General features: G+C 44.8%; 1 protein-coding gene across 4 annotated transcripts in view; it reads left to right on the top strand.

Annotated features, from left to right (window-relative positions):
• Positions 1–25,009, top strand: part of MUC4 (mucin 4, cell surface associated) — a 73,295-nt gene that overhangs the window by 21,743 nt on the left and 26,543 nt on the right. Inside the window, exons 1-2 of one of the 4 annotated variants that reach the window (XM_028504950.2) lie at positions 19,471–20,497; positions 21,248–22,276. The exons of 1 other annotated variant lie outside the window; for it this stretch is intronic. In XM_028504950.2, coding sequence (XP_028360751.2) covers positions 19,690–20,497; positions 21,248–22,276 — 1,837 coding nt within the window. In that variant the 5' untranslated portion in view covers positions 19,471–19,689. Of the gene's footprint in view, positions 1–19,470; positions 20,498–20,604; positions 22,277–25,009 lie in introns of those variants that run through there. 2 more of the 4 variants (XM_036018250.1, XM_036018251.1) reach the window with 2 other exon arrangements.

Genomic DNA, 25,009 nt, shown 5'->3' with positions numbered 1-25,009 from the left:
TAGTTAAAGGCTTATCTCTTCTCTCATATTGCCAGAAAATAGAGCTGTATTACTTTTATAAACAAACAAAAGCCTTTACTTAAAAAATTGGACTGTGCTCTCAAGAAAATTTTGCTGCTGATATAGATTTTTACAGAGTTGATGTAGGCTCTGAAAAGATGCTACTTGCCAAGAATCTATAATAGTTTAGTATATTTGGCATGTCAGTAGCTTTTGTCTGGTAACTCAAATACAGATGATAGACCATTGCTCCTATTTATCTTCTGAAGAGAATGAAATAAGGTTAATAATAATTGCATAGTGAATGTTTTCCAATCTAAACTTTATCTGGAGAAACTGTTTTGAAACTTTATTGAGTAGAGGGTAGGCCCAAAATTTGCTATCCCCTAAACAAAGCTACTCATTATTCCAAATAAAGGAAGTTCCTGTCAGGAACTGTAAAGGACACATGGACAAAAACCAAGGGAGAGGGTGGAAACAAGGGAGGGAGGTGGGTTTGGCTGGGGTTGGCGGAGAGCAGTGGAGGGAAAAAGCAGACAAGTGTAATTGAACAACAATAAAATAATTTTTTTTTAAAAAAGGAAGTTCCCTTTAAAGTTGAAACAAAGTCATTTTGGGTTAAGTAGGGACCAAGTTTCTCCTAACACACTCTGAAGCTCAAACCATGCATTTGTGCACACCAGCTGAGGAGTATGTCACCTATAGTTAGTAACTATTAATTGAGTTTGGAAGTAAGGCGAAGATCTAAGATGGCGTCGGAGTAGGAAGGAGCAGATTTGGCTTTCCTCTGCTCAGGGGAGAAAATCCTGACCAATCTATGGAGTAGAAAGGCAAGCAACCAACATATTTCAGCATTTTTGAAAACAGAGGACCAAGGATTGTGGCAGAACCGAAAGAACAAAGAACAGATCCTAAGGGGAGTGCTACAACAAGAAGAACCAGCTTCAACACAACCTGCCCTCGCCAGCACAGCAAAATACAGAAGGTGGTGGACAGAGTGACCCACATTTAACCAGCTGGCGGGAAGGAACCACCAAAGAAAGACTCAACAACAATCAAAACCCAAAGGCAAACACAAAGCCAACTTAAACGACAGCCCAAGATCAGCGAGTGTGGGGGGTCAAGGAAACAGCACCACTGAAACTCACTGCTACTCTACTAAAGAAGTTCACATCATAAACCCAGGGAGCCAGAACAGATCAATATAAGAAGCTGAGACGAACAAGAAGAGTCTCACAAACAATGGGGAGACAAAGAAATAATCCCCAAATGAAAGGAAAGGAGGAAGCCTCAAAAAGAATGCTAAATGAAACAGAGGCAATTCAACTATCAGATATTGAATTCAAAGCAGTGATTGTCAGGAAGCTCAATGAGCTCACAATGAGCTACGAGAGTCTACAGGGAAGCTACAATGAACTCAATGAAAACTACATCAGCATAAAAAAGGAAATAGAAACTCTCAACAAGGGCCAAGAGGAAATGAAGAATACAATTTCTGAACTGAAGAACACAGTAGAAGGAATGAAAAGCAGGATCGATGAAGCAGAAGATCGGATCAGCGAGCTAGAGGACAAAATAGAAGAAAACACCCAGAAAGAGCAAGAAAAGGAAAAGAGGCTCAGAAAAAATGAAGAGGGATTAAGAGAAATGCAAGACAATATGAAACGTAATAATATCCGCATAATAGGGATACCAGAAGGAGAAGAAGAAGAACAAGGGATAGAAAACCTAGTTGAACAAGTGATGATGGAAAACTTCCCTAATTTGATGAGACAAAAAGTCACACAAATACAGGAAACACAGAGAGTCCCAATCAAGAGGAACCCAAAGAGGCCCACCTCAAGACACATCATAATTAAAATGGCAAAATTTCAAGACAAAGAGAGAATCTTAAAGGCAGCAAGGGAGAAAAAGGAAGTAACATACAAGGGGGCCCCAATAAGGCTAACAGCTGACTTCTCAATGGAAACACTCCAAGCCAGAAGAGAATGGCAAGAAATAATCCAAGTAATGAGAACCAGAGGCCTGCAACCACGACTACTTTACCCAGCAAGGCTCTCAATTAAGATAGAAGGCCAAATAAGAAGCTTATCAGACAAAAGAAGTCTAAAAGAATACACCTCCACTAAACCAGCTCTGCAAGAGATGCTGAAGGGACTGCTTTAAGGAAAGAAAAGAAAAGAGAGAGTCAGAGAGGATCACACGTACATAAAAGGAATGAATAAGTACCTATCAATAATAACCTTAAATGTAAACGGATTAAACACTCCAATCAAAAGACATAGAATAGCTGATTGGATAAGAAAACATGACCCACACATATGCTGTCTACAAGAGACCCACCTCAGGATAAAAGATCTGCACAGGTTGAAAGTGAAGGGCTGGAAACAAATTTTCCAAGCAAATGGACAGGAAAAAAAAGCCGGGGTAGCAATACTCATATCTGACAAAATAGACTTCCAAAGAAGGTCCATAAAGAGAGACCCAAAAGGTCATTTCATAATACTCAAGGGAAGAATTCACCAAGAAGACATAAGTATTGTAAATATATATGCACCCAACATAGGAGCACCCAAATATATAAAGAAAATCTTAGAGGACTTCAAGAAAGATATGGACAGCAACACAATTATTGTGGGGGATTTTAACACCCCTCTATCAAAAATGGACAGATCTTCCAAACAAAATATCAACAAAGATATTGAGGCATTGAACAATACACTAGACGAACTGGGCTTTACCGATATTTACAGAACCCTCCATCCCAAAGAAGCCAAATACACATTTTTTTCAAATGTACATGGAACCTTTTCAAAGATTGACCACATGATAGGACACAAAACAAGCCTCAACAATTTCAAAAAAATTGAAATCATACCAAGCAATTTCTCGGATCACAAGGGACTGAAACTAGAAACCAACCCCAAGGAAAAAAAACCCAAAACACTCAAATTCATGGAGATTAAACAGCATGCTATTAAACAATGAATGGGTGAAGAATGATATTAGGGAAGAAATCAAACGGTTTTTGGAAACAAATGAAAATGAACTCACAACAACCCAAAACTTATGGGACACAGCCAAGGCAGTCCTGAGAGGGAAGTTCATAGCGATACAGGCCCACCTAAAAAAGTTAGAAACATTTCAAACAAACAGCCTAACCCTATGTCTACAAGAACTCGAGGAACAACAACAAAGACAGCCCAGAGCAAGCAGAAGGAAGGAAATAACCAAGATCAGAGCAGAATTAAATGACATAGAGACTAAAAGCACAATTCTAAAGATCAATGAATCCAAGAGCTGGTTCTTTGAAAAGATAAACAAAATTGACAAGCCTTTAAGCAGACTCATCAAGAAAAAAAGAGAGAAAACCCAAATAAACACAATCAGAAATGAAAGAGGAGAGATTACAACAGATACCACAGAAATACAAAGGATTGTAACAAATTACTACAAAGAGCTGTATGCCAAGAAATTTGAAAACCTAGATGAAATGGACAAATTTCTAGAAAAATATAACCTCCCAAAACTCAACAAAATGGAAGCAGAAAGCCTGAACAAACCAATAACAGCAAAAGAAATTGAAGCAGTAATCAAAAAACTCCCAACACACAAAAGCCCTGGACCAGATGGTTTCACAGGAGAATTCTACAAAGCATTTAAGGAAGAACTAACACCTATCCTTCACAGACTATTTCAAAAAATCCAAAAAGATGGAAGACTCCCAAACTCTTTTTATGAGGCCAACATCATCTTAATTCCAAAACCAGATAAAGACACAACAAAGAAAGAAAACTACAGGCCAATATCGCTGATGAACATTGACGCTAAAATCCTCAACAAGATACTGGCAAACCGCATCCAACAGTACATTAAGAAGATCATACACCATGACCAAGTGGGATTCATTCCTGGTATGCAAGGATGGTACAATATTCGCAAATCAGTAAATGTAATACATCACATAAACAAAAGCAAAGACAAAAACCACATGATCATATCAATAGATGCAGAAAATCATTTGATAAGGTACAGCACCCATTTATGATAAAAACACTCAGTAAAGTGGGAATAGAGGGAGCATTCCTCAACATAATAAAGGCCATATATGAGAAACCTACAGCCAACATTATACTCAATGGGCAAAAATTAAAATCTTTCCACTAAGAACAGGAACAAGACAAGGATGTCCACTTTCACCACTTCTATTCAATATAGTACTGGAAGTTCTAGCCACAGCAATCAGACAAGAAAAAGAAATAAAAGGAATCCAAATTGGAAAGGAGGAAACAAAACTGTCACTGTTCGCAGATGACATGATAGTGTACATAGAAAATCCTATAGACTCCACCAAAAAACTGCTTGACCTAATAAATGAATTTGGTAAAACAGCGGGATACAAAGTCAATATCCAGAAATCAAAGGCATTTCTGTACACCAACAATGAAACAGCAGAAGCAGAAATCAAGAAAAAAATTCCATTTGAAATAGCAAAAAGAAAAATAAAATACCTAGGAATAAACCTAACCAAAGAGGTAAAAGACCTGTATTCAGAAAACTACATAACACTGAGGAGAGAAATCAAGGAAGACACAAACAAATGGAAACATATACCATGTTCATGGATTGGAAGAATTAATATCATTAAAATGTCCATACTACCAAAAGCAATTTACACATCAATGCAATACCTATTAAAGTTCCAATGGCATATTTCACAGACATAGAACAAACACTTCAACAATTTATATGGAACCATAAACAGCCCCGAATAGCTGCTGCAATTTTGAGAAAGAAGAGTAAAGTAGGAGGAATCACAATACCTGACACTAAACTATACTACAAGGCCACTGTAATCAAAACAGCCTGGTACTGGCATAAAAACAGGCACATAGACCAATGGAACAGAACAGAGACCCCAGAAATAAACCCAAGCCTCTATGGTCAATTAATATTTGACAAAGGAAGCAGCAACATAAAATGGAATAAAAATAGCTCTTCAACAAATGGTGTTGGGAGAACTGGACAGCTACGTGCAAAAAAATGAAACTCGAGCACCAACTTACACCTTATACAAAAATAGATTCAAGGTGGATAAAAGACTTAAATATAAAACGTGACACCATTAAAGTCCTAGAAGAGAACATAGGTAGGAAAATCTCAGATATTTTACGCAGAAACTTTTTCACTGACTTGTCTCCTAGAGCAAGGGACATAAAGGAAAGAATAAACAAATGGGACCTCATCAAAATTAAAAGCTTTTGCACAGCTAAGGAAAACAGTATCAAAATAAAAAGAGAACCAACTGTATGGGAAAACATATTTGCCAATGATACCTCAGACAAGGGTTTAATCTCCAAAATATATAAAGAACTTACACGACTCTACTCTAAGAAGAGAAATAACCCAATTAAAAAGTGGGCAAAGGACTTGAACAGACACTTCTCCAAGGAGGACATACAGAAAATCCAAAGACACATGAAGCGATGCTCAATATCGCTAGCCATCAGAGAGATGCAGATTAAAACCACAATGAGATACCACTTCACACCAGTCAGAATGGCCATCATAAACAAAGCAACAAACAACAAGTGTTGGAGAGGATGTGGAGAAAGGGGGTCCCTAGTGCACTGTTGGTGGACTGCAGACTGGTACAACCACTATGGAAAGCAGTTTGGAACTTCCTCAGAAAACTAAAAATGGATCTGCCTTTTGACCCAGCAATTCCATTGCTGGGACTCTATCCTAAGAACACTAAAACACCAATACAAAAGAACCTTTGCACCCCGATGTTCATAGCAGCACAATTTACAATAGCTAGGTATTGGAAGCAACCTAGATGCCCATCAGTAAATGAATGGATCAAAAAACTATGGTACATTTACACAATGGAATTCTATGCAGCAGAAAGAAAGAAGGAACTCCTACCCTTTGCAACAGCATGGATGGAGCTGGAAAGCATTATGCTAAGCGAAACAAGCCAGGCAGTGAAAGACAAATACCACATGATATCACCTTTAACAGGAATCTAAACAACAAAACAAAACAAAACAAAAACTAGCAAAATATAACCAAAGACACTGAAATAGGGGATAGTCTGACAGTGGCCAGAGGGGAGAGAAGAGGGAATTTCAGTGGGGAATGGGTAGGGATTACAGGAACAAATTTGGAGGACACATGGACAAAAACTAGGGGTGGGGAGTAATGGGGGGAAGGGGGGAGGGTTGGGTGGGTGGGCTGGAATGGGAGTAGGGGGGAGAAAACTGTACTTGAACAATGATAAAAATAAAAAAAAAAGAAAGAAAAAGGAAGTAAGGCACTTATTTTTAATAAATTAGAGGTGGCTCAGGCTTTGTCTGTAGCTAGTTTGAGTGCACTCAAACATTTTAAACAAAACACGTTGGTATTTAAATATTCTGCCTGGAAAATAAATTGGAAAAAATGATCAATTAAATTAACATCATGTTATGATGTTACCAGGGCTAGAGTTTGTGTACCTACTTAGGTTTCTGCTAGATTGGGACAAATGGTAGAAATGGAAAAAAAAGAAAAGGTGGGGAGGTAGAAACTGAATTGACTTTTTTAAAAATGCTATGATTCAGGTTGAAAGAGTTAACATTTCCTCCTACCACAGAGTTTTAAATGGTCTGATCAGCTTTGTAGTCTAACCTGGACTTCTTCCTCACAAGAAAGACAACCATGAGTTGTTATATTCCTGGATTTTTTTTTTTAATTTGAAGCAACCCTGATCAGGCACCTCATGCTTTGAAAATCCTGCACTCCCACCCCTTAGTCTTTCTTTGTTGTTAATTTATTGATTCTTTTTTTAAATTTTATTTTAATTATTGTTCAAGTACAATTTTCTATCTTTTACTCCCATCTCGACCCACCCACCCAGCCCTCCCCACCTCCCTCCCATTTCCACCCACCCCTAGTTTTTGTCCATGTGTCCTTTATACTTGTTCCTGTAAACCCTTCCCCTTTTCCCCTGAAATTCCCTCCCCTCTCCCCTCTGAACACTGTCAGCCTGTTCTCTATTTCAGTGTCTTTGATTATATTTTGCTTGTTTCTTTGTTTTGCTGATTAGGTTCCTTTTAAAGGTGAGATCATATGGTATTTGTCTTTAACTGCTTGGCTTATTTCGCTTAGCATAATGCTTTCCAGTTGCATCCATGCTGTCCCAAAAGGTAGGAGCTCCTTCTTTCTTTCTGCTACATAGAATTCCATTGTGTAAATGTGTAAATTTATTGATTCTTAATGAGAGAGAGAGAGGGAAAATACTAATTTGCTGTTCCACCCACTTATGCATTCATTGGTAGATTCTTATATGTGTCCTGACCTAGGATTGAATCCACAATCTTGTTGTATCAGGATAACACTATAACCCAGAGGTATCCAACCTTTTTGGTGCCAGGGACTGGCTTCATGGAAAACAATTTTTCCCTTCATGGAATATAGAGGGTCAGAGTTTGGGGAGACAGGAGGTTATGTGAGCAAAGAATAACTCAATTGCTACTGCTCACCTCATGCTGTGCGGCCCGGTTCCTAACAGGCCAGGAACTGGTACCAGTCTGTGGCTCAGGGACTGGGTACCTTTGCTCTGACCAATTAAGCTACGTAGCCAAGGCCTAGTACTTAAAAAATTTTTTTTCAATTACAGTTGACATTCAATATTATATTAGTTTCAGGTGTACAGCATAGTGGTTAGACATTTATATAACTTAGGAAGTGATCCCCCAGATAATTCTAGTACCCACCTGACACCATACATACTTACAATATTATTGACTATATTCCCTATGCTGTACTTTACTTTCCTGTGACTATTTTGTAACTGCCAGTTTGTACTTTATAATTCCTTCACCTTTTTGACCCACCCTACCAACCCCCTCCCTCCTGGCGACCATCAGTTTGTTGTCTGTATCTATGAGTCTGTTTCTGTTTGTTCATTTATTTTGTTTCTTAGATTCCACATATGATTGAAATCATATGGTATTTGTCTTTCTCTGATTTATTTCACTTAGCATAATACCTTCTAGGTCTACCCATGTTGTCACAAATAGTAAGATTTCATTCTTTTTATGGCTGAGTGATAGTCCATTATATATACATGCCATTTTGTTTATCCAGTCATCTATCAATGGACACTTAGGTTGCTTCCATATATTGGCTACTATAAATAATGCTGCAATGAACACAAAGGAGCATATTTCTTTTTGAATTTTCCACCTCTTAGTCTTTATTGCAGAATTTTTCCTTTAGGCTTTCCTCCAGGCATGTCTAAACTTTGCACCTAGAGCAGATTTTTATTTTTTATTATCATCATTGTTATTTTTAATTCTCCCCCAAATGTATGTTTTCACTGATTTTTTAAAAAGATTTTATTCATTTATTTTTTTTAGAGAGGGAAGGGAGGGAGAAAGAGAGAGAGAGAGAAACATCAATGTGCGGTTGCTGGGGGTTATGGCCTGCAACCCAGGATTGTACCCTGGCTGGGAATCGAACCTGGGACACTTTGGTTCCCAGCCCGTGATTTTTTTTTTTATAGAGAGAGAAAGTAGAGTGGGGGAGAGAAAGAGAGAGAGACAGACAAACATCTATGTGAGAGAGGAACATCCATCAGTTGCCTCCCACACACACCCCAGATGGGAGGTTGAACCCAATCTTTTGGTGTACAGGATGATGCTCCACTAACTAGCTACCTGGCCAGGGTCACATTATAGGATATTAAAAAAATTAGAGTATGTAGTTGACAAGTTTACTTTTGAGTCCTAAATGTATGCACCAGAACCTTCAAACACCAGAGAAGCAGTTTCTACTAAATATTAACCTTATTAATGTTCTGAATATTTGAATTTGACTAATTATGAAAAATCTCCCTCTTCCATTTAAGTATTTTTAAACCTTTCAGAAAAAAAGCTGTCTTCAAAAAAAAAAAAGGAGCAGTGTCTTAGCCTTGATGTTCATAATTATTTTTTTTAATTTTAAAAGATTTTGTTCATTTATTTCTAGAGAGTGGAAAAGGGAGGGAGAGAGGGAAAGAAACATCAATGTGTGGTTGCCTATCACACAGCCCCCACAGGGGACCTGGCCCTCAACCCAGCATGTACCCCAAGTGGGAATTGAACCAGTGACCCCTTTGTTCACAGGCCCGCACTCAATCTACTGAGCTACATCAGCCATGGCTTGATGTTCATAACTCTTGAGAGAATATCTCTTGACAAGCAGAAAAAAGTTTTTAGTAAAGAACCACATATTACAAATTTCTTAAAACTGGATTCATTGCTATATTTCAATAACTGTAAGGGGGAAACTTTAGCATTGACATAAGGGGTGAGTCAAAAAATTGGCTCTGGTTTTAAATAAACCTTTTCAGAAGGTAAATATAGTTTTGGGGAAAATCAAAACAAAGTACACAAACTAATGTGAAATATAAAACAATTAGATTGTGGTCAGTGAACTTATACTGTTAAGTCTTTTTTAATTGAGCTATAATTGACACTTAATGTTATACTAGTTTCAAATGTACAATGTAATGATTTGATGTTTGTATATCTGTATCTTTATTAATGTGTCCAAACTCCTGTTTAGGCGATCTGGCAAGAGGGCTACACAATGCCTTCCATGGAACCTAGGTACTTTTGCTTTTTTAGGCCCCTTTCTTTGGTAAAAAAAAAAATTTAAATTATGTTTTATGATTGTGTTGGACTAAAGACAATGCAATCAAGGCTGGATTCATTATTACATGTTCATTATTATTACGCTATTTTTTTTCCTTCTGATTGTGAAAGAAATGAACGTAAAAACGGTTTTGTGGGATTCTAAAAGTAGCTTGGGCCACCGGCTCTGTCGGTTCTGCATATCACCTATTCATGGTTTTGCTGAAAATTGCTAGGTGGTGGTGTCCTGAGAAATTGTAACCTTGCTGAGGTTTGTAAAAAGCAGATGGTCCTGACATAAGTTCCTCAAATGATTCTGAAAAGTAAATAGAATTTACTCTTAATAAAAAGAAAAAATGACATAGGAAAGGAAAGTTCTGGATTGTAGGTAGAGGGACTACCACAGAGAAAGTCCACAGGGGAAGTAAAAAGAAATAAAAATAACTACATATCTTAATGTCAGACAAGGTATATGCCCCTCAAAGAAACCCCACATTATTCCAGAGAAAACTGATTCACTTTAATTTGAGTCCTTATAAATTTCTTGTATTATTGGGTACACCCCAAAATGCTTTAAATTGAAAACAAAGTTGATTATGACACTACAAATTGTTCATATGTACTATAAAAAATGCATGTATTTTGGTATGCTGGGCATTGAAATATACAGTTCACCACATCCCCCCTCTCTGTGTTCAGAGAAGGTCCTAATACTCTAAAAAGTTTCAGGGCATTGCAAGTGCAATAGTAGAGAGAAATTAAGGACAAAATGTCACAAGATTATCAATAGAAGTAAAAACTGGAAGATTTTGGGGAATGATATGACAAGACAAACAAAAAAAAAACCTGGCAGAAATAGAAAGTGGAATAAAGATAAGAACGAAAAATCTCTATGGAAAGAGAGAGAGAGAGAAAGCTGCTTGTCCCCATTATAGTATTAAAGAAATGTGTGTAGATGATATGTAAAATGTTTTTAATTTTCTTGATCACATGAAATACATGTGTATTATAATTTAAACACCATTCTGAGACTGAAGCATATGCTCTTGGCTATTAATGCCTTATATGGGAAAATTAGGAGATACTCTAAAAATGTTTTCGTTATTATCCTTCTAAAATAATTGGTAATGCAGACAAAAACTTACTGCAAAAATATTCACTGCAAAATTACTTATGATTAGCTCCCACTTTTGTTACTAGAAATATTAGCTTTGGTTAAATAGCTGAATCCTTACATCCATACAATCTGGAGCAAAACAATAAAGAATGATTAAGGGGCAAAATAATTGAGTCATAAACTACCCAGTTACACAAAAGTAATGTCTCATGTGTCTTTATCTCCTAATTTAAAGGAAATGGCAACTCAACACCTCAAACTACAAGGAATGTTCCTCACCACACATCTCCTTTTAGTGTGACCAATATAACTGCAGTCACAGCATATTTGTCCAATGCACCTACCTCAACAGACACCAATGAAAACAAATCAGAGAGTTTCCTCACGGCTTCTTCACAGAGCCACTTCACTGAGAGCAGAGAGACCTCCCAGAAAGCAGAAACCAGCACCGTCCCAGGAGTGAGCACATCAGCTCCTTCATCCTCACCGAGTGGAACCATTGCCAATTCCCATGGTGCTCAGGAGACACCCTATTCAGCTGCGACCACCACTTCACCCAACCCTAGTGTCAGCCACACATATCTGTCAACATCACAAATGACCACAGCCCCCCCTTCAACATCCACTGCTCTTGGGAAAAGAGAGGACAGTTCACTGTCTGGAGCTACAACTCCTACCGCAGTCACCACAGCAGTCTCACAGACAACTGAGGGAAATGGAAACACAACAGCATCCTCTTTCAGCACCTCCACTCAGGATACACCAGCTTCTTCACAGAGCCACTTCACTGAGAGCAGAGAGACCTCCCAGAAAGCAGAAACCAGCACCGTCCCAGGAGTGAGCACATCAGCTCCTTCATCCTCACCGAGTGGAACCATTGCCAATTCCCATGGTGCTCAGGAGACACCCTATTCAGCTGCGACCACCACTTCACCCAACCCTAGTGTCAGCCACACATATCTGTCAACATCACAAATGACCACAGCCCCCCCTTCAACATCCACTGCTCTTGGGAAAACAGAGGACAGTTCACTGTCTGGAGCTACAACTCCTACCGCAGTCACCACAGCAGTCTCACAGACAACTGAGGGAAATGGAAACACAACAGCATCCTCTTTCAGCACCTCCACTCAGGATACACCAGCTTCTTCACAGAGCCACTTCACTGAGAGCAGAGAGACCTCCCAGAAAGCAGAAACCAGCACCGTCCCAGGAGTGAGCACATCAGCTCCTTCATCCTCACCGAGTGGAACCATTGCCAATTCCCATGGTGCTCAGGAGACACCCTATTCAGCTGCGACCACCACTTCACCCAACCCTAGTGTCAGCCACACATATCTGTCAACATCACAAATGACCACAGCCCCCCCTTCAACATCCACTGCTCTTGGGAAAACAGAGGACAGTTCACTGTCTGGAGCTACAACTCCTACCGCAGTCACCACAGCAGTCTCACAGACAACTGAGGGAAATGGAAACACAACAGCATCCTCTTTCAGCACCTCCACTCAGGATACACCAGCTTCTTCACAGAGCCACTTCACTGAGAGCAGAGAGACCTCCCAGAAAGCAGAAACCAGCACCGTCCCAGGAGTGAGCACATCAGCTCCTTCATCCTCACCGAGTGGAACCATTGCCAATTCCCATGGTGCTCAGGAGACACCCTATTCAGCTGCGACCACCACTTCACCCAACCCTAGTGTCAGCCACACATATCTGTCAACATCACAAATGACCACAGCCCCCCCTTCAACATCCACTGCTCTTGGGAAAACAGAGGACAGTTCACTGTCTGGAGCTACAACTCCTACCGCAGTCACCACAGCAGTCTCACAGACAACTGAGGGAAATGGAAACACAACAGCATCCTCTTTCAGCACCTCCACTCAGGATACACCAGCTTCTTCACAGAGCCACTTCACTGAGAGCAGAGAGACCTCCCAGAAAGCAGAAACCAGCACCGTCCCAGGAGTGAGCACATCAGCTCCTTCATCCTCACCGAGTGGAACCATTGCCAATTCCCATGGTGCTCAGGAGACACCCTATTCAGCTGCGACCACCACTTCACCCAACCCTAGTGTCAGCCACACATATCTGTCAACATCACAAATGACCACAGCCCCCCCTTCAACATCCACTGCTCTTGGGAAAACAGAGGACAGTTCACTGTCTGGAGCTACAACTCCTACCGCAGTCACCACAGCAGTCTCACAGACAACTGAGGGAAATGGAAACACAACAGCATCCTCTTTCAGCACCTCCACTCAGGATACACCAGCTTCTTCACAGAGCCACTTCACTGAGAGCAGAGAGACCTCCCAGAAAGCAGAAACCAGCACCGTCCCAGGAGTGAGCACATCAGCTCCTTCATCCTCACCGAGTGGAACCATCATTACTTCACATGGTCCTCAGGAGACACCCTATTCAGCTGCGACCACCACTTCACCCAACCCTAGTGTCAGCCACACATATCTGTCAACATCACAAATGACCACAGCCCCCCCTTCAACATCCACTGCTCTTGGGAAACAGAGGACAGTTCACTGTCTGGAGCTACAACTCCTACCGCAGTCACCACAGCAGTCTCACAGACAACTGAGGGAAATGGAAACACAACAGCATCCTCTTTCAGCACCTCCACTCAGGATACACCAGCTTCTTCACAGAGCCACTTCACTGAGAGCAGAGAGACCTCCCAGAAAGCAGAAACCAGCACCGTCCCAGGAGTGAGCACATCAGCTCCTTCATCCTCACCGAGTGGAACCATTGCCAATTCCCATGGTGCTCAGGAGACACCCTATTCAGCTGCGACCACCACTTCACCCAACCCTAGTGTCAGCCACACATATCTGTCAACATCACAAATGACCACAGCCCCCCCCTTCAACATCCACTGCTCTTGGGAAAACAGAGGACAGTTCACTGTCTGGAGCTACAACTCCTACCGCAGTCACCACAGCAGTCTCACAGACAACTGAGGGAAATGGAAACACAACAGCATCCTCTTTCAGCACCTCCACTCAGGATACACCAGCTTCTTCACAGAGCCACTTCACTGAGAGCAGAGAGACCTCCCAGAAAGCAGAAACCAGCACCGTCCCAGGAGTGAGCACATCAGCTCCTTCATCCTCACCGAGTGGAACCATCATTACTTCACATGGTCCTCAGGAGACACCCTATTCAGCTGCGACCACCACTTCACCCAACCCTAGTGTCAGCCACACATATCTGTCAACATCACAAATGACCACAGCCCCCCCTTCAACATCCACTGCTCTTGGGAAAACAGAGGACAGTTCACTGTCTGGAGCTACAACTCCTACCGCAGTCACCACAGCAGTCTCACAGACAACTGAGGGAAATGGAAACACAACAGCATCCTCTTTCAGCACCTCCACTCAGGATACACCAGCTTCTTCACAGAGCCACTTCACTGAGAGCAGAGAGACCTCCCAGAAAGCAGAAACCAGCACCGTCCCAGGAGTGAGCACATCAGCTCCTTCATCCTCACCGAGTGGAACCATTGCCAATTCCCATGGTGCTCAGGAGACACCCTATTCAGCTGCGACCACCACTTCACCCAACCCTAGTGTCAGCCACACATATCTGTCAACATCACAAATGACCACAGCCCCCCCTTCAACATCCACTGCTCTTGGGAAAACAGAGGACAGTTCACTGTCTGGAGCTACAACTCCTACCGCAGTCACCACAGCAGTCTCACAGACAACTGAGGGAAATGGAAACACAACAGCATCCTCTTTCAGCACCTCCACTCAGGATACACCAGCTTCTTCACAGAGCCACTTCACTGAGAGCAGAGAGACCTCCCAGAAAGCAGAAACCAGCACCGTCCCAGGAGTGAGCACATCAGCTCCTTCATCCTCACCGAGTGGAACCATTGCCAATTCCCATGGTGCTCAGGAGACACCCTATTCAGCTGCGACCACCACTTCACCCAACCCTAGTGTCAGCCACACATATCTGTCAACATCACAAATGACCACAGCCCCCCCTTCAACATCCACTGCTCTTGGGAAAACAGAGGACAGTTCACTGTCTGGAGCTACAACTCCTACCGCAGTCACCACAGCAGTCTCACAGACAACTGAGGGAAATGGAAACACAACAGCATCCTCTTTCAGCACCTCCACTCAGGATACACCAGCTTCTTCACAGAGCCACTTCACTGAGAGCAGAGAGACCTCCCAGAAAGCAGAAACCAGCACCGTCCCAGGAGTGAGCACATCAGCTCCTTCATCCTCACCGAGTGGAACCATTGCCAATTCCCATGGTGCTCAGGAGACACCCTATTCAGCTGCGACCACCACTTCACCCAACCCTAGTGTCAGCCACACATATCTGTCAACATCACAAATGACCACAGCCCCCCCTTCAACATCCACTGCTCTTGGGAAAACAGAGGACAGTTCACTGTCTGGAGCTACAACTCCTACCGCAGTCACCACAGCAGTCTCACAGACAACTGAGGGAAATGGAAACACAACAGCATCCTCTTTCAGCACCTCCACTCAGGATACACCAGCTTCTTCACAGAGCCACTTCACTGAGAGCAGAGAGACCTCCCAGAAAGCAGAAACCAGCACCGTCCCAGGAGTGAGCACATCAGCTCCTTCATCCTCACCGAGTGGAACCATTGCCAATTCCCATGGTGCTCAGGAGACACCCTATTCAGCTGCGACCACCACTTCACCCAACCCTAGTGTCAGCCACACATATCTGTCAACATCACAAATGACCACAGCCCCCCCCTTCAACATCCACTGCTCTTGGGAAAACAGAGGACAGTTCACTGTCTGGAGCTACAACTCCTACCGCAGTCACCACAGCAGTCTCACAGACAACTGAGGGAAATGGAAACACAACAGCATCCTCTTTCAGCACCTCCACTCAGGATACACCAGCTTCTTCACAGAGCCACTTCACTGAGAGCAGAGAGACCTCCCAGAAAGCAGAAACCAGCACCGTCCCAGGAGTGAGCACATCAGCTCCTTCATCCTCACCGAGTGGAACCATCATTACTTCACATGGTCCTCAGGAGACACCCTATTCAGCTGCGACCACCACTTCACCCAACCCTAGTGTCAGCCACACATATCTGTCAACATCACAAATGACCACAGCCCCCCCTTCAACATCCACTGCTCTTGGGAAAACAGAGGACAGTTCACTGTCTGGAGCTACAACTCCTACCGCAGTCACCACAGCAGTCTCACAGACAACTGAGGGAAATGGAAACACAACAGCATCCTCTTTCAGCACCTCCACTCAGGATACACCAGCTTCTTCACAGAGCCACTTCACTGAGAGCAGAGAGACCTCCCAGAAAGCAGAAACCAGCACCGTCCCAGGAGTGAGCACATCAGCTCCTTCATCCTCACCGAGTGGAACCATCATTACTTCACATGGTCCTCAGGAGACACCCTATTCAGCTGCGACCACCACTTCACCCAACCCTAGTGTCAGCCACACATATCTGTCAACATCACAAATGACCACAGCCCCCCCTTCAACATCCACTGCTCTTGGGAAAACAGAGGACAGTTCACTGTCTGGAGCTACAACTCCTACCGCAGTCACCACAGCAGTCTCACAGACAACTGAGGGAAATGGAAACACAACAGCATCCTCTTTCAGCACCTCCACTCAGGATACACCAGCTTCTTCACAGAGCCACTTCACTGAGAGCAGAGAGACCTCCCAGAAAGCAGAAACCAGCACCGTCCCAGGAGTGAGCACATCAGCTCCTTCATCCTCACCGAGTGGAACCATTGCCAATTCCCATGGTGCTCAGGAGACACCCTATTCAGCTGCGACCACCACTTCACCCAACCCTAGTGTCAGCCACACATATCTGTCAACATCACAAATGACCACAGCCCCCCCTTCAACATCCACTGCTCTTGGGAAAACAGAGGACAGTTCACTGTCTGGAGCTACAACTCCTACCGCAGTCACCACAGCAGTCTCACAGACAACTGAGGGAAATGGAAACACAACAGCATCCTCTTTCAGCACCTCCACTCAGGATACACCAGCTTCTTCACAGAGCCACTTCACTGAGAGCAGAGAGACCTCCCAGAAAGCAGAAACCAGCACCGTCCCAGGAGTGAGCACATCAGCTCCTTCATCCTCACCGAGTGGAACCATCATTACTTCACATGGTCCTCAGGAGACACCCTATTCAGCTGCGACCACCACTTCACCCAACCCTAGTGTCAGCCACACATATCTGTCAACATCACAAATGACCACAGCCCCCCCTTCAACATCCACTGCTCTTGGGAAAACAGAGGACAGTTCACTGTCTGGAGCTACAACTCCTACCGCAGTCACCACAGCAGTCTCACAGACAACTGAGGGAAATGGAAACACAACAGCATCCTCTTTCAGCACCTCCACTCAGGATACACCAGCTTCTTCACAGAGCCACTTCACTGAGAGCAGAGAGACCTCCCAGAAAGCAGAAACCAGCACCGTCCCAGGAGTGAGCACATCAGCTCCTTCATCCTCACCGAGTGGAACCATTGCCAATTCCCATGGTGCTCAGGAGACACCCTATTCAGCTGCGACCACCACTTCACCCAACCCTAGTGTCAGCCACACATATCTGTCAACATCACAAATGACCACAGCCCCCCCTTCAACATCCACTGCTCTTGGGAAAACAGAGGACAGTTCACTGTCTGGAGCTACAACTCCTACCGCAGTCACCACAGCAGTCTCACAGACAACTGAGGGAAATGGAAACACAACAGCATCCTCTTTCAGCACCTCCACTCAGGATACACCAGCTTCTTCACAGAGCCACTTCACTGAGAGCAGAGAGACCTCCCAGAAAGCAGAAACCAGCACCGTCCCAGGAGTGAGCACATCAGCTCCTTCATCCTCACCGAGTGGAACCATCATTACTTCACATGGTCCTCAGGAGACACCCTATTCAGCTGCGACCACCACTTCACCCAACCCTAGTGTCAGCCACACATATCTGTCAACATCACAAATGACCACAGCCCCCCCTTCAACATCCACTGCTCTTGGGAAAACAGAGGACAGTTCACTGTCTGGAGCTACAACTCCTACCGCAGTCACCACAGCAGTCTCACAGACAACTGAGGGAAATGGAAACACAACAGCATCCTCTTTCAGCACCTCCACTCAGGATACACCAGCTTCTTCACAGAGCCACTTCACTGAGAGCAGAGAGACCTCCCAGAAAGCAGAAACCAGCACCGTCCCAGGAGTGAGCACATCAGCTCCTTCATCCTCACCGAGTGGAACCATTGCCAATTCCCATGGTGCTCAGGAGACACCCTATTCAGCTGCGACCACCACTTCACCCAACCCTAGTGTCAGCCACACATATCTGTCAACATCACAAATGACCACAGCCCCCCCTTCAACATCCACTGCTCTTGGGAAAACAGAGGACAGTTCACTGTCTGGAGCTACAACTCCTACCGCAGTCACCACAGCAGTCTCACAGACAACTGAGGGAAATGGAAACACAACAGCATCCTCTTTCAGCACCTCCACTCAGGATACACCAGCTTCTTCACAGAGCCACTTCACTGAGAGCAGAGAGACCTCCCAGAAAGCAGAAACCAGCACCGTCCCAGGAGTGAGCACATCAGCTCCTTCATCCTCACCGAGTGGAACCATTGCCAATTCCCATGGTGCTCAGGAGACACCCTATTCAGCTGCGACCACCACTTCACCCAACCCTAGTGTCAGCCACACATATCTGTCAACATCACAAATGACCACAGCCCCCCCTTCAACATCCACTGCTCTTGGAAAACAGAGGACAGTTCACTGTCTGGAGCTACAACTCCTACCGCAGTCACCACAGCAGTCTCACAGACAACTGAGGGAAATGGAAACACAACAGCATCCTCTTTCAGCACCTCCACTCAGGATACACCAGCTTCTTCACAGAGCCACTTCACTGAGAGCAGAGAGACCTCCCAGAAAGCAGAAACCAGCACCGTCCCAGGAGTGAGCACATCAGCTCCTTCATCCTCACCGAGTGGAACCATTGCCAATTCCCATGGTGCTCAGGAGACACCCTATTCAGCTGCGACCACCACTTCACCCAACCCTAGTGTCAGCCACACATATCTGTCAACATCACAAATGACCACAGCCCCCCCTTCAACATCCACTGCTCTTGGGAAAACAGAGGACAGTTCACTGTCTGGAGCTACAACTCCTACCGCAGTCACCACAGCAGTCTCACAGACAACTGAGGGAAATGGAAACACAACAGCATCCTCTTTCAGCACCTCCACTCAGGATACACCAGCTTCTTCACAGAGCCACTTCACTGAGAGCAGAGAGACCTCCCAGAAAGCAGAAACCAGCACCGTCCCAGGAGTGAGCACATCAGCTCCTTCATCCTCACCGAGTGGAACCATTGCCAATTCCCATGGTGCTCAGGAGACACCCTATTCAGCTGCGACCACCACTTCACCCAACCCTAGTGTCAGCCACACATATCTGTCAACATCACAAATGACCACAGCCCCCCCTTCAACATCCACTGCTCTTGGGAAAACAGAGGACAGTTCACTGTCTGGAGCTACAACTCCTACCGCAGTCACCACAGCAGTCTCACAGACAACTGAGGGAAATGGAAACACAACAGCATCCTCTTTCAGCACCTCCACTCAGGATACACCAGCTTCTTCACAGAGCCACTTCACTGAGAGCAGAGAGACCTCCCAGAAAGCAGAAACCAGCACCGTCCCAGGAGTGAGCACATCAGCTCCTTCATCCTCACCGAGTGGAACCATCATTACTTCACATGGTCCTCAGGAGACACCCTATTCAGCTGCGACCACCACTTCACCCAACCCTAGTGTCAGCCACACATATCTGTCAACATCACAAATGACCACAGCCCCCCCTTCAACATCCACTGCTCTTGGGAAAACAGAGGACAGTTCACTGTCTGGAGCTACAACTCCTACCGCAGTCACCACAGCAGTCTCACAGACAACTGAGGGAAATGGAAACACAACAGCATCCTCTTTCAGCACCTCCACTCAGGATACACCAGCTTCTTCACAGAGCTACTTCACTGAGAGCAGAGAGACCTCCCAGAAAGCAGAAACCAGCACCGTCCCAGGAGTGAGCACATCAGCTCCTTCATCCTCACCGAGTGGAACCATTGCCAATTCCCATGGTGCTCAGGAGACACCCTATTCAGCTGCGACCACCACTTCACCCAACCCTAGTGTCAGCCACACATATCTGTCAACATCACAAATGACCACAGCCCCCCCTTCAACATCCACTGCTCTTGGGAAAACAGAGGACAGTTCACTGTCTGGAGCTACAACTCCTACCGCAGTCACCACAGCAGTCTCACAGACAACTGAGGGAAATGGAAACACAACAGCATCCTCTTTCAGCACCTCCACTCAGGATACACCAGCTTCTTCACAGAGCCACTTCACTGAGAGCAGAGAGACCTCCCAGAAAGCAGAAACCAGCACCGTCCCAGGAGTGAGCACATCAGCTCCTTCATCCTCACCGAGTGGAACCATCATTACTTCACATGGTCCTCAGGAGACACCCTATTCAGCTGCGACCACCACTTCACCCAACCCTAGTGTCAGCCACACATATCTGTCAACATCACAAATGACCACAGCCCCCCCTTCAACATCCACTGCTCTTGGGAAAACAGAGGACAGTTCACTGTCTGGAGCTACAACTCCTACCGCAGTCACCACAGCAGTCTCACAGACAACTGAGGGAAATGGAAACACAACAGCATCCTCTTTCAGCACCTCCACTCAGGATACACCAGCTTCTTCACAGAGCCACTTCACTGAGAGCAGAGAGACCTCCCAGAAAGCAGAAACCAGCACCGTCCCAGGAGTGAGCACATCAGCTCCTTCATCCTCACCGAGTGGAACCATTGCCAATTCCCATGGTGCTCAGGAGACACCCTATTCAGCTGCGACCACCACTTCACCCAACCCTAGTGTCAGCCACACATATCTGTCAACATCACAAATGACCACAGCCCCCCCTTCAACATCCACTGCTCTTGGGAAAACAGAGGACAGTTCACTGTCTGGAGCTACAACTCCTACCGCAGTCACCACAGCAGTCTCACAGACAACTGAGGGAAATGGAAACACAACAGCATCCTCTTTCAGCACCTCCACTCAGGATACACCAGCTTCTTCACAGAGCCACTTCACTGAGAGCAGAGAGACCTCCCAGAAAGCAGAAACCAGCACCGTCCCAGGAGTGAGCACATCAGCTCCTTCATCCTCACCGAGTGGAACCATTGCCAATTCCCATGGTGCTCAGGAGACACCCTATTCAGCTGCGACCACCACTTCACCCAACCCTAGTGTCAGCCACACATATCTGTCAACATCACAAATGACCACAGCCCCCCCTTCAACATCCACTGCTCTTGGGAAAACAGAGGACAGTTCACTGTCTGGAGCTACAACTCCTACCGCAGTCACCACAGCAGTCTCACAGACAACTGAGGGAAATGGAAACACAACAGCATCCTCTTTCAGCACCTCCACTCAGGATACACCAGCTTCTTCACAGAGCCACTTCACTGAGAGCAGAGAGACCTCCCAGAAAGCAGAAACCAGCACCGTCCCAGGAGTGAGCACATCAGCTCCTTCATCCTCACCGAGTGGAACCATCATTACTTCACATGGTCCTCAGGAGACACCCTATTCAGCTGCGACCACCACTTCACCCAACCCTAGTGTCAGCCACACATATCTGTCAACATCACAAATGACCACAGCCCCCCCTTCAACATCCACTGCTCTTGGGAAAACAGAGGACAGTTCACTGTCTGGAGCTACAACCCCTACCGCAGTCACCACAGCAGTCTCACAGACAACTGAGGGAAATGGAAACACAACAGCATCCTCTTTCAGCACCTCCACTCAGGATACACCAGCTTCTTCACAGAGCCACTTCACTGAGAGCAGAGAGACCTCCCAGAAAGCAGAAGCCAGCACCGTCCCAGGAGTGAGCACATCAGCTCCTTCATCCTCACCGAGTGGAACCATCATTACTTCACATGGTCCTCAGGAGACACCCTATTCAGCTGCGACCACCACTTCACCCAACCCTAGTGTCAGCCACACATATCTGTCAACATCACAAATGACCACAGCCCCCCCTTCAACATCCACTGGTCTTGGGAAAACAGAGGACAGTTCACTGTCTGGAGCTACAACTCCTACCGCAGTCACCACAGCAGTCTCACAGACAACTGAGGGAAATGGAAACACAACAGCATCCTCTTTCAGCACCTCCACTCAGGATACCCCAGCTTCTTCACAGAGCCACTTCACTGAGAGCAGAGAGACCTCTAAGAAAGGGGACACCAGTATGGTGACAGGAGTCAGCACAATAGCCCCTTCATCCTCACCCAGCGGAAACAATGTTACTTTACCTGTTACTCAGGGGACCTCCTATTCAGGTGAGACAACATCTTCCTCCCATTTTAGTGTCAGCCACACATATCTCATATATCTGAAATGATGAAAGTCTCAAACTCAGCACACATGTGTTTTGGGAAAACAGAGGCTATGTCACTGTCTTTTTACTATGACATCTAGTTCAGTCACCCTAGCAGTGTCAGAGACAACTGAAGTAGATGGAAACCCAGCAGCACCATCTTTCAGCACTTCTGCTCAGGACGCAGCTACATTGTTGCAGATCCCCCACCATGAGCACAATGAGCCCACCAAAGAATCACAAATCAGTATCATCCCAGATATGAACACTTGAGCCTCTTCTTCTTCATCTAGTGGAAACATGTTACTCAGGTGTCATTCAATTCAGATGAGAAGATCACTGCATCCCATTCTCATGTCAGCCACACACCACTGACAACTTCTCTAATGGTGGGAACACCAGCCTCAGCACACACCAGTTTTGGCAAAACAGAGGGCACATCACTCTCTGTAGCTACAGCTTCCACTCCAGTCACCTCAGTCGTCTCAGTGAACACTGCTGTAACTGAACTAGCAACAGCATCCTCTTTCAGTGCCTCTAGTCTGTACACATCAGCATCTTTTCATGACCGTCAGACTCAGAATGGGGATCAACAGGCGATCTCCAACCAGTGGTATCTCAGCAGTTAGCACTCCTTTATTTTCCACAAGTGAACACACTTACAGAAGGCATTTCTCAGGAGAGAGTCATCATTGATCAAACAAGCACTTTATTTGTTTTCAGTGTCAGCATTCATCTCTGACATTATCAGATATTTGAACAGTGGCAATTTCAACTTATACTTCTCTAAGAAACAAAATGGGCATGCCACTACCTGAAAGTAAAAGTATTAGTACAGTCACCTTAGCAGTATCAGTGACAACTGGACTAGAGGGACAACCCAAAACTTCCTCCTTCAGTACATTTACTCAGGACACACCCGCATCTTCTCAGAACTACCAGACTGAGGTCATGGAAACCACTGTGGAACCTGAAGTCAGTGAAATCACAGTAGTGAGCACATCAACTCCTTTCTTTTTACCAAGTGAACATACTCTGTCTGGGAGCATTTCTCTGGCAACCTCCTCTTCTGGTGAAACAACTCCTTCATCTTCTTTCGGTGTCAGCAACAGCTCTGCCAACATCTGAAATGCTGACAGCACCAATCTCAAAATACACCATGGTAGGTAATACCAGGGAGACATCACTATCTGAATCTAGAAGTTTTCTTCCATTCACTTCTAAAGTTTCTACAACATGGGAGTCAGATGTACCATCAATACCACTCTCTATCAGTTCTTCAGCTCCACACCCACCAGAACAAAGGCACAAAGACAATGGTATGGCCACATAAAAGCAACTTATACTTTACAGATATTTCTCATGAAACATTCACTCCCAGTGAAACAACAACCCTAACTTCTTCATCCATTGATAGTCATGTCACTCAGTCACAAAAAGAAGTGTTGTCAACACCAATAGCTGCCACTATAGTGGTCACAGAAAACATATCTACTTCTACAGCTAGCACAGTTTCCTGGGTTACTTCTAAAATCTTAACAATAGATGAATGGGGAGATCTGACTACATACCCCTATCTGAGCATATCTCTTCAGGAAACAACCATAGCACTTTCCCAGACTCACTGGTCACAAGGCCCAGGGACAACTGCAGATACTCCTGCCAGAAGCACAAGCTCCAGAGTGACCCAAACCACCAAAACAGTCAAATCTGCATCTTCTTCATCCATACCAAGTAGACACACATCTCAACAATATGTAACAGTAGGCCCAACAAGACTGTTAGCACCACTCTCTACCACCACCTCACCTCAAGAATCATCAATTACTCCCCAGATAAATCACACTCAAGGCACACAGACCACACAAAAATCACAAACCACAAGTTTAGTCTCTCCCATGACAAACACAATCAAGACAGTCAAATCTGTAATTTCTTCATTCAAACCAACTGGACATTCATTCTCAGAAAATGTTCCTCAGGATACATCCAAGCAGGTGAAGTTACAACATTCACCCCAACACCCTTCAGGGAAAGTCACACAACTCAAGTCACTACTACTACTACTACAGAACTGTGGACAGCACCAACCAGCCCTGACACCACCCTGGGAACCTCAGGAGACATATCATTACCTATAACAAGCACCATTCCTCAGTCCACCTCTGTAGTGTCGACACTGACAAGACCAGGAGGACCATCAACATTTCCTGTTACCAGCACCTCAGCTGACACAACATCAACCATTTTCCAGACCCACCAGTCAAGACATGGTGACAATTAGGGAACTGCTCGCCAGCCCAATGGCCTCTTTGGTGATGGAAACCACCAGGCATAGCTACAGCTTCTTCCTCTATTGCAAGTAGCCAAACAACTTCAGGAAGTGCTTCTTCAGAAACATCCATCTCAGATAAGATCAAGAGTTTCTCTCCAACTTCCTCCAGAGAAAGCTACACAACTCAGTCTACAATTGAATTGTTGTCCACTGCAACCAGTCATGAGACTACTCCAGGAACCATGGGAATCACACCCACTATTGTCCCCTACACCATTTCAACTATCATCTCTGAGGTCTCAACAACAGGGAGACTAACAAGACAGTCAACCCTAACTTCTCCTCAGGGAACATCAGCTATTTCCAAGATAGCTCAGATTCAACGTACAGGAACCACTGGTGGATCTGAAACTGTCAGTT

The sequence above is a fragment of the Phyllostomus discolor genome, chromosome 2 (genome assembly GCF_004126475.2).
Source record: "Phyllostomus discolor isolate MPI-MPIP mPhyDis1 chromosome 2, mPhyDis1.pri.v3, whole genome shotgun sequence".
NCBI classification, from domain to species: Eukaryota; Metazoa; Chordata; class Mammalia; order Chiroptera; family Phyllostomidae; genus Phyllostomus; species Phyllostomus discolor.
The sequence above is the reverse complement of the archived record's forward strand: the minus strand, read 5'-3'. Positions and strand labels throughout refer to the sequence as shown.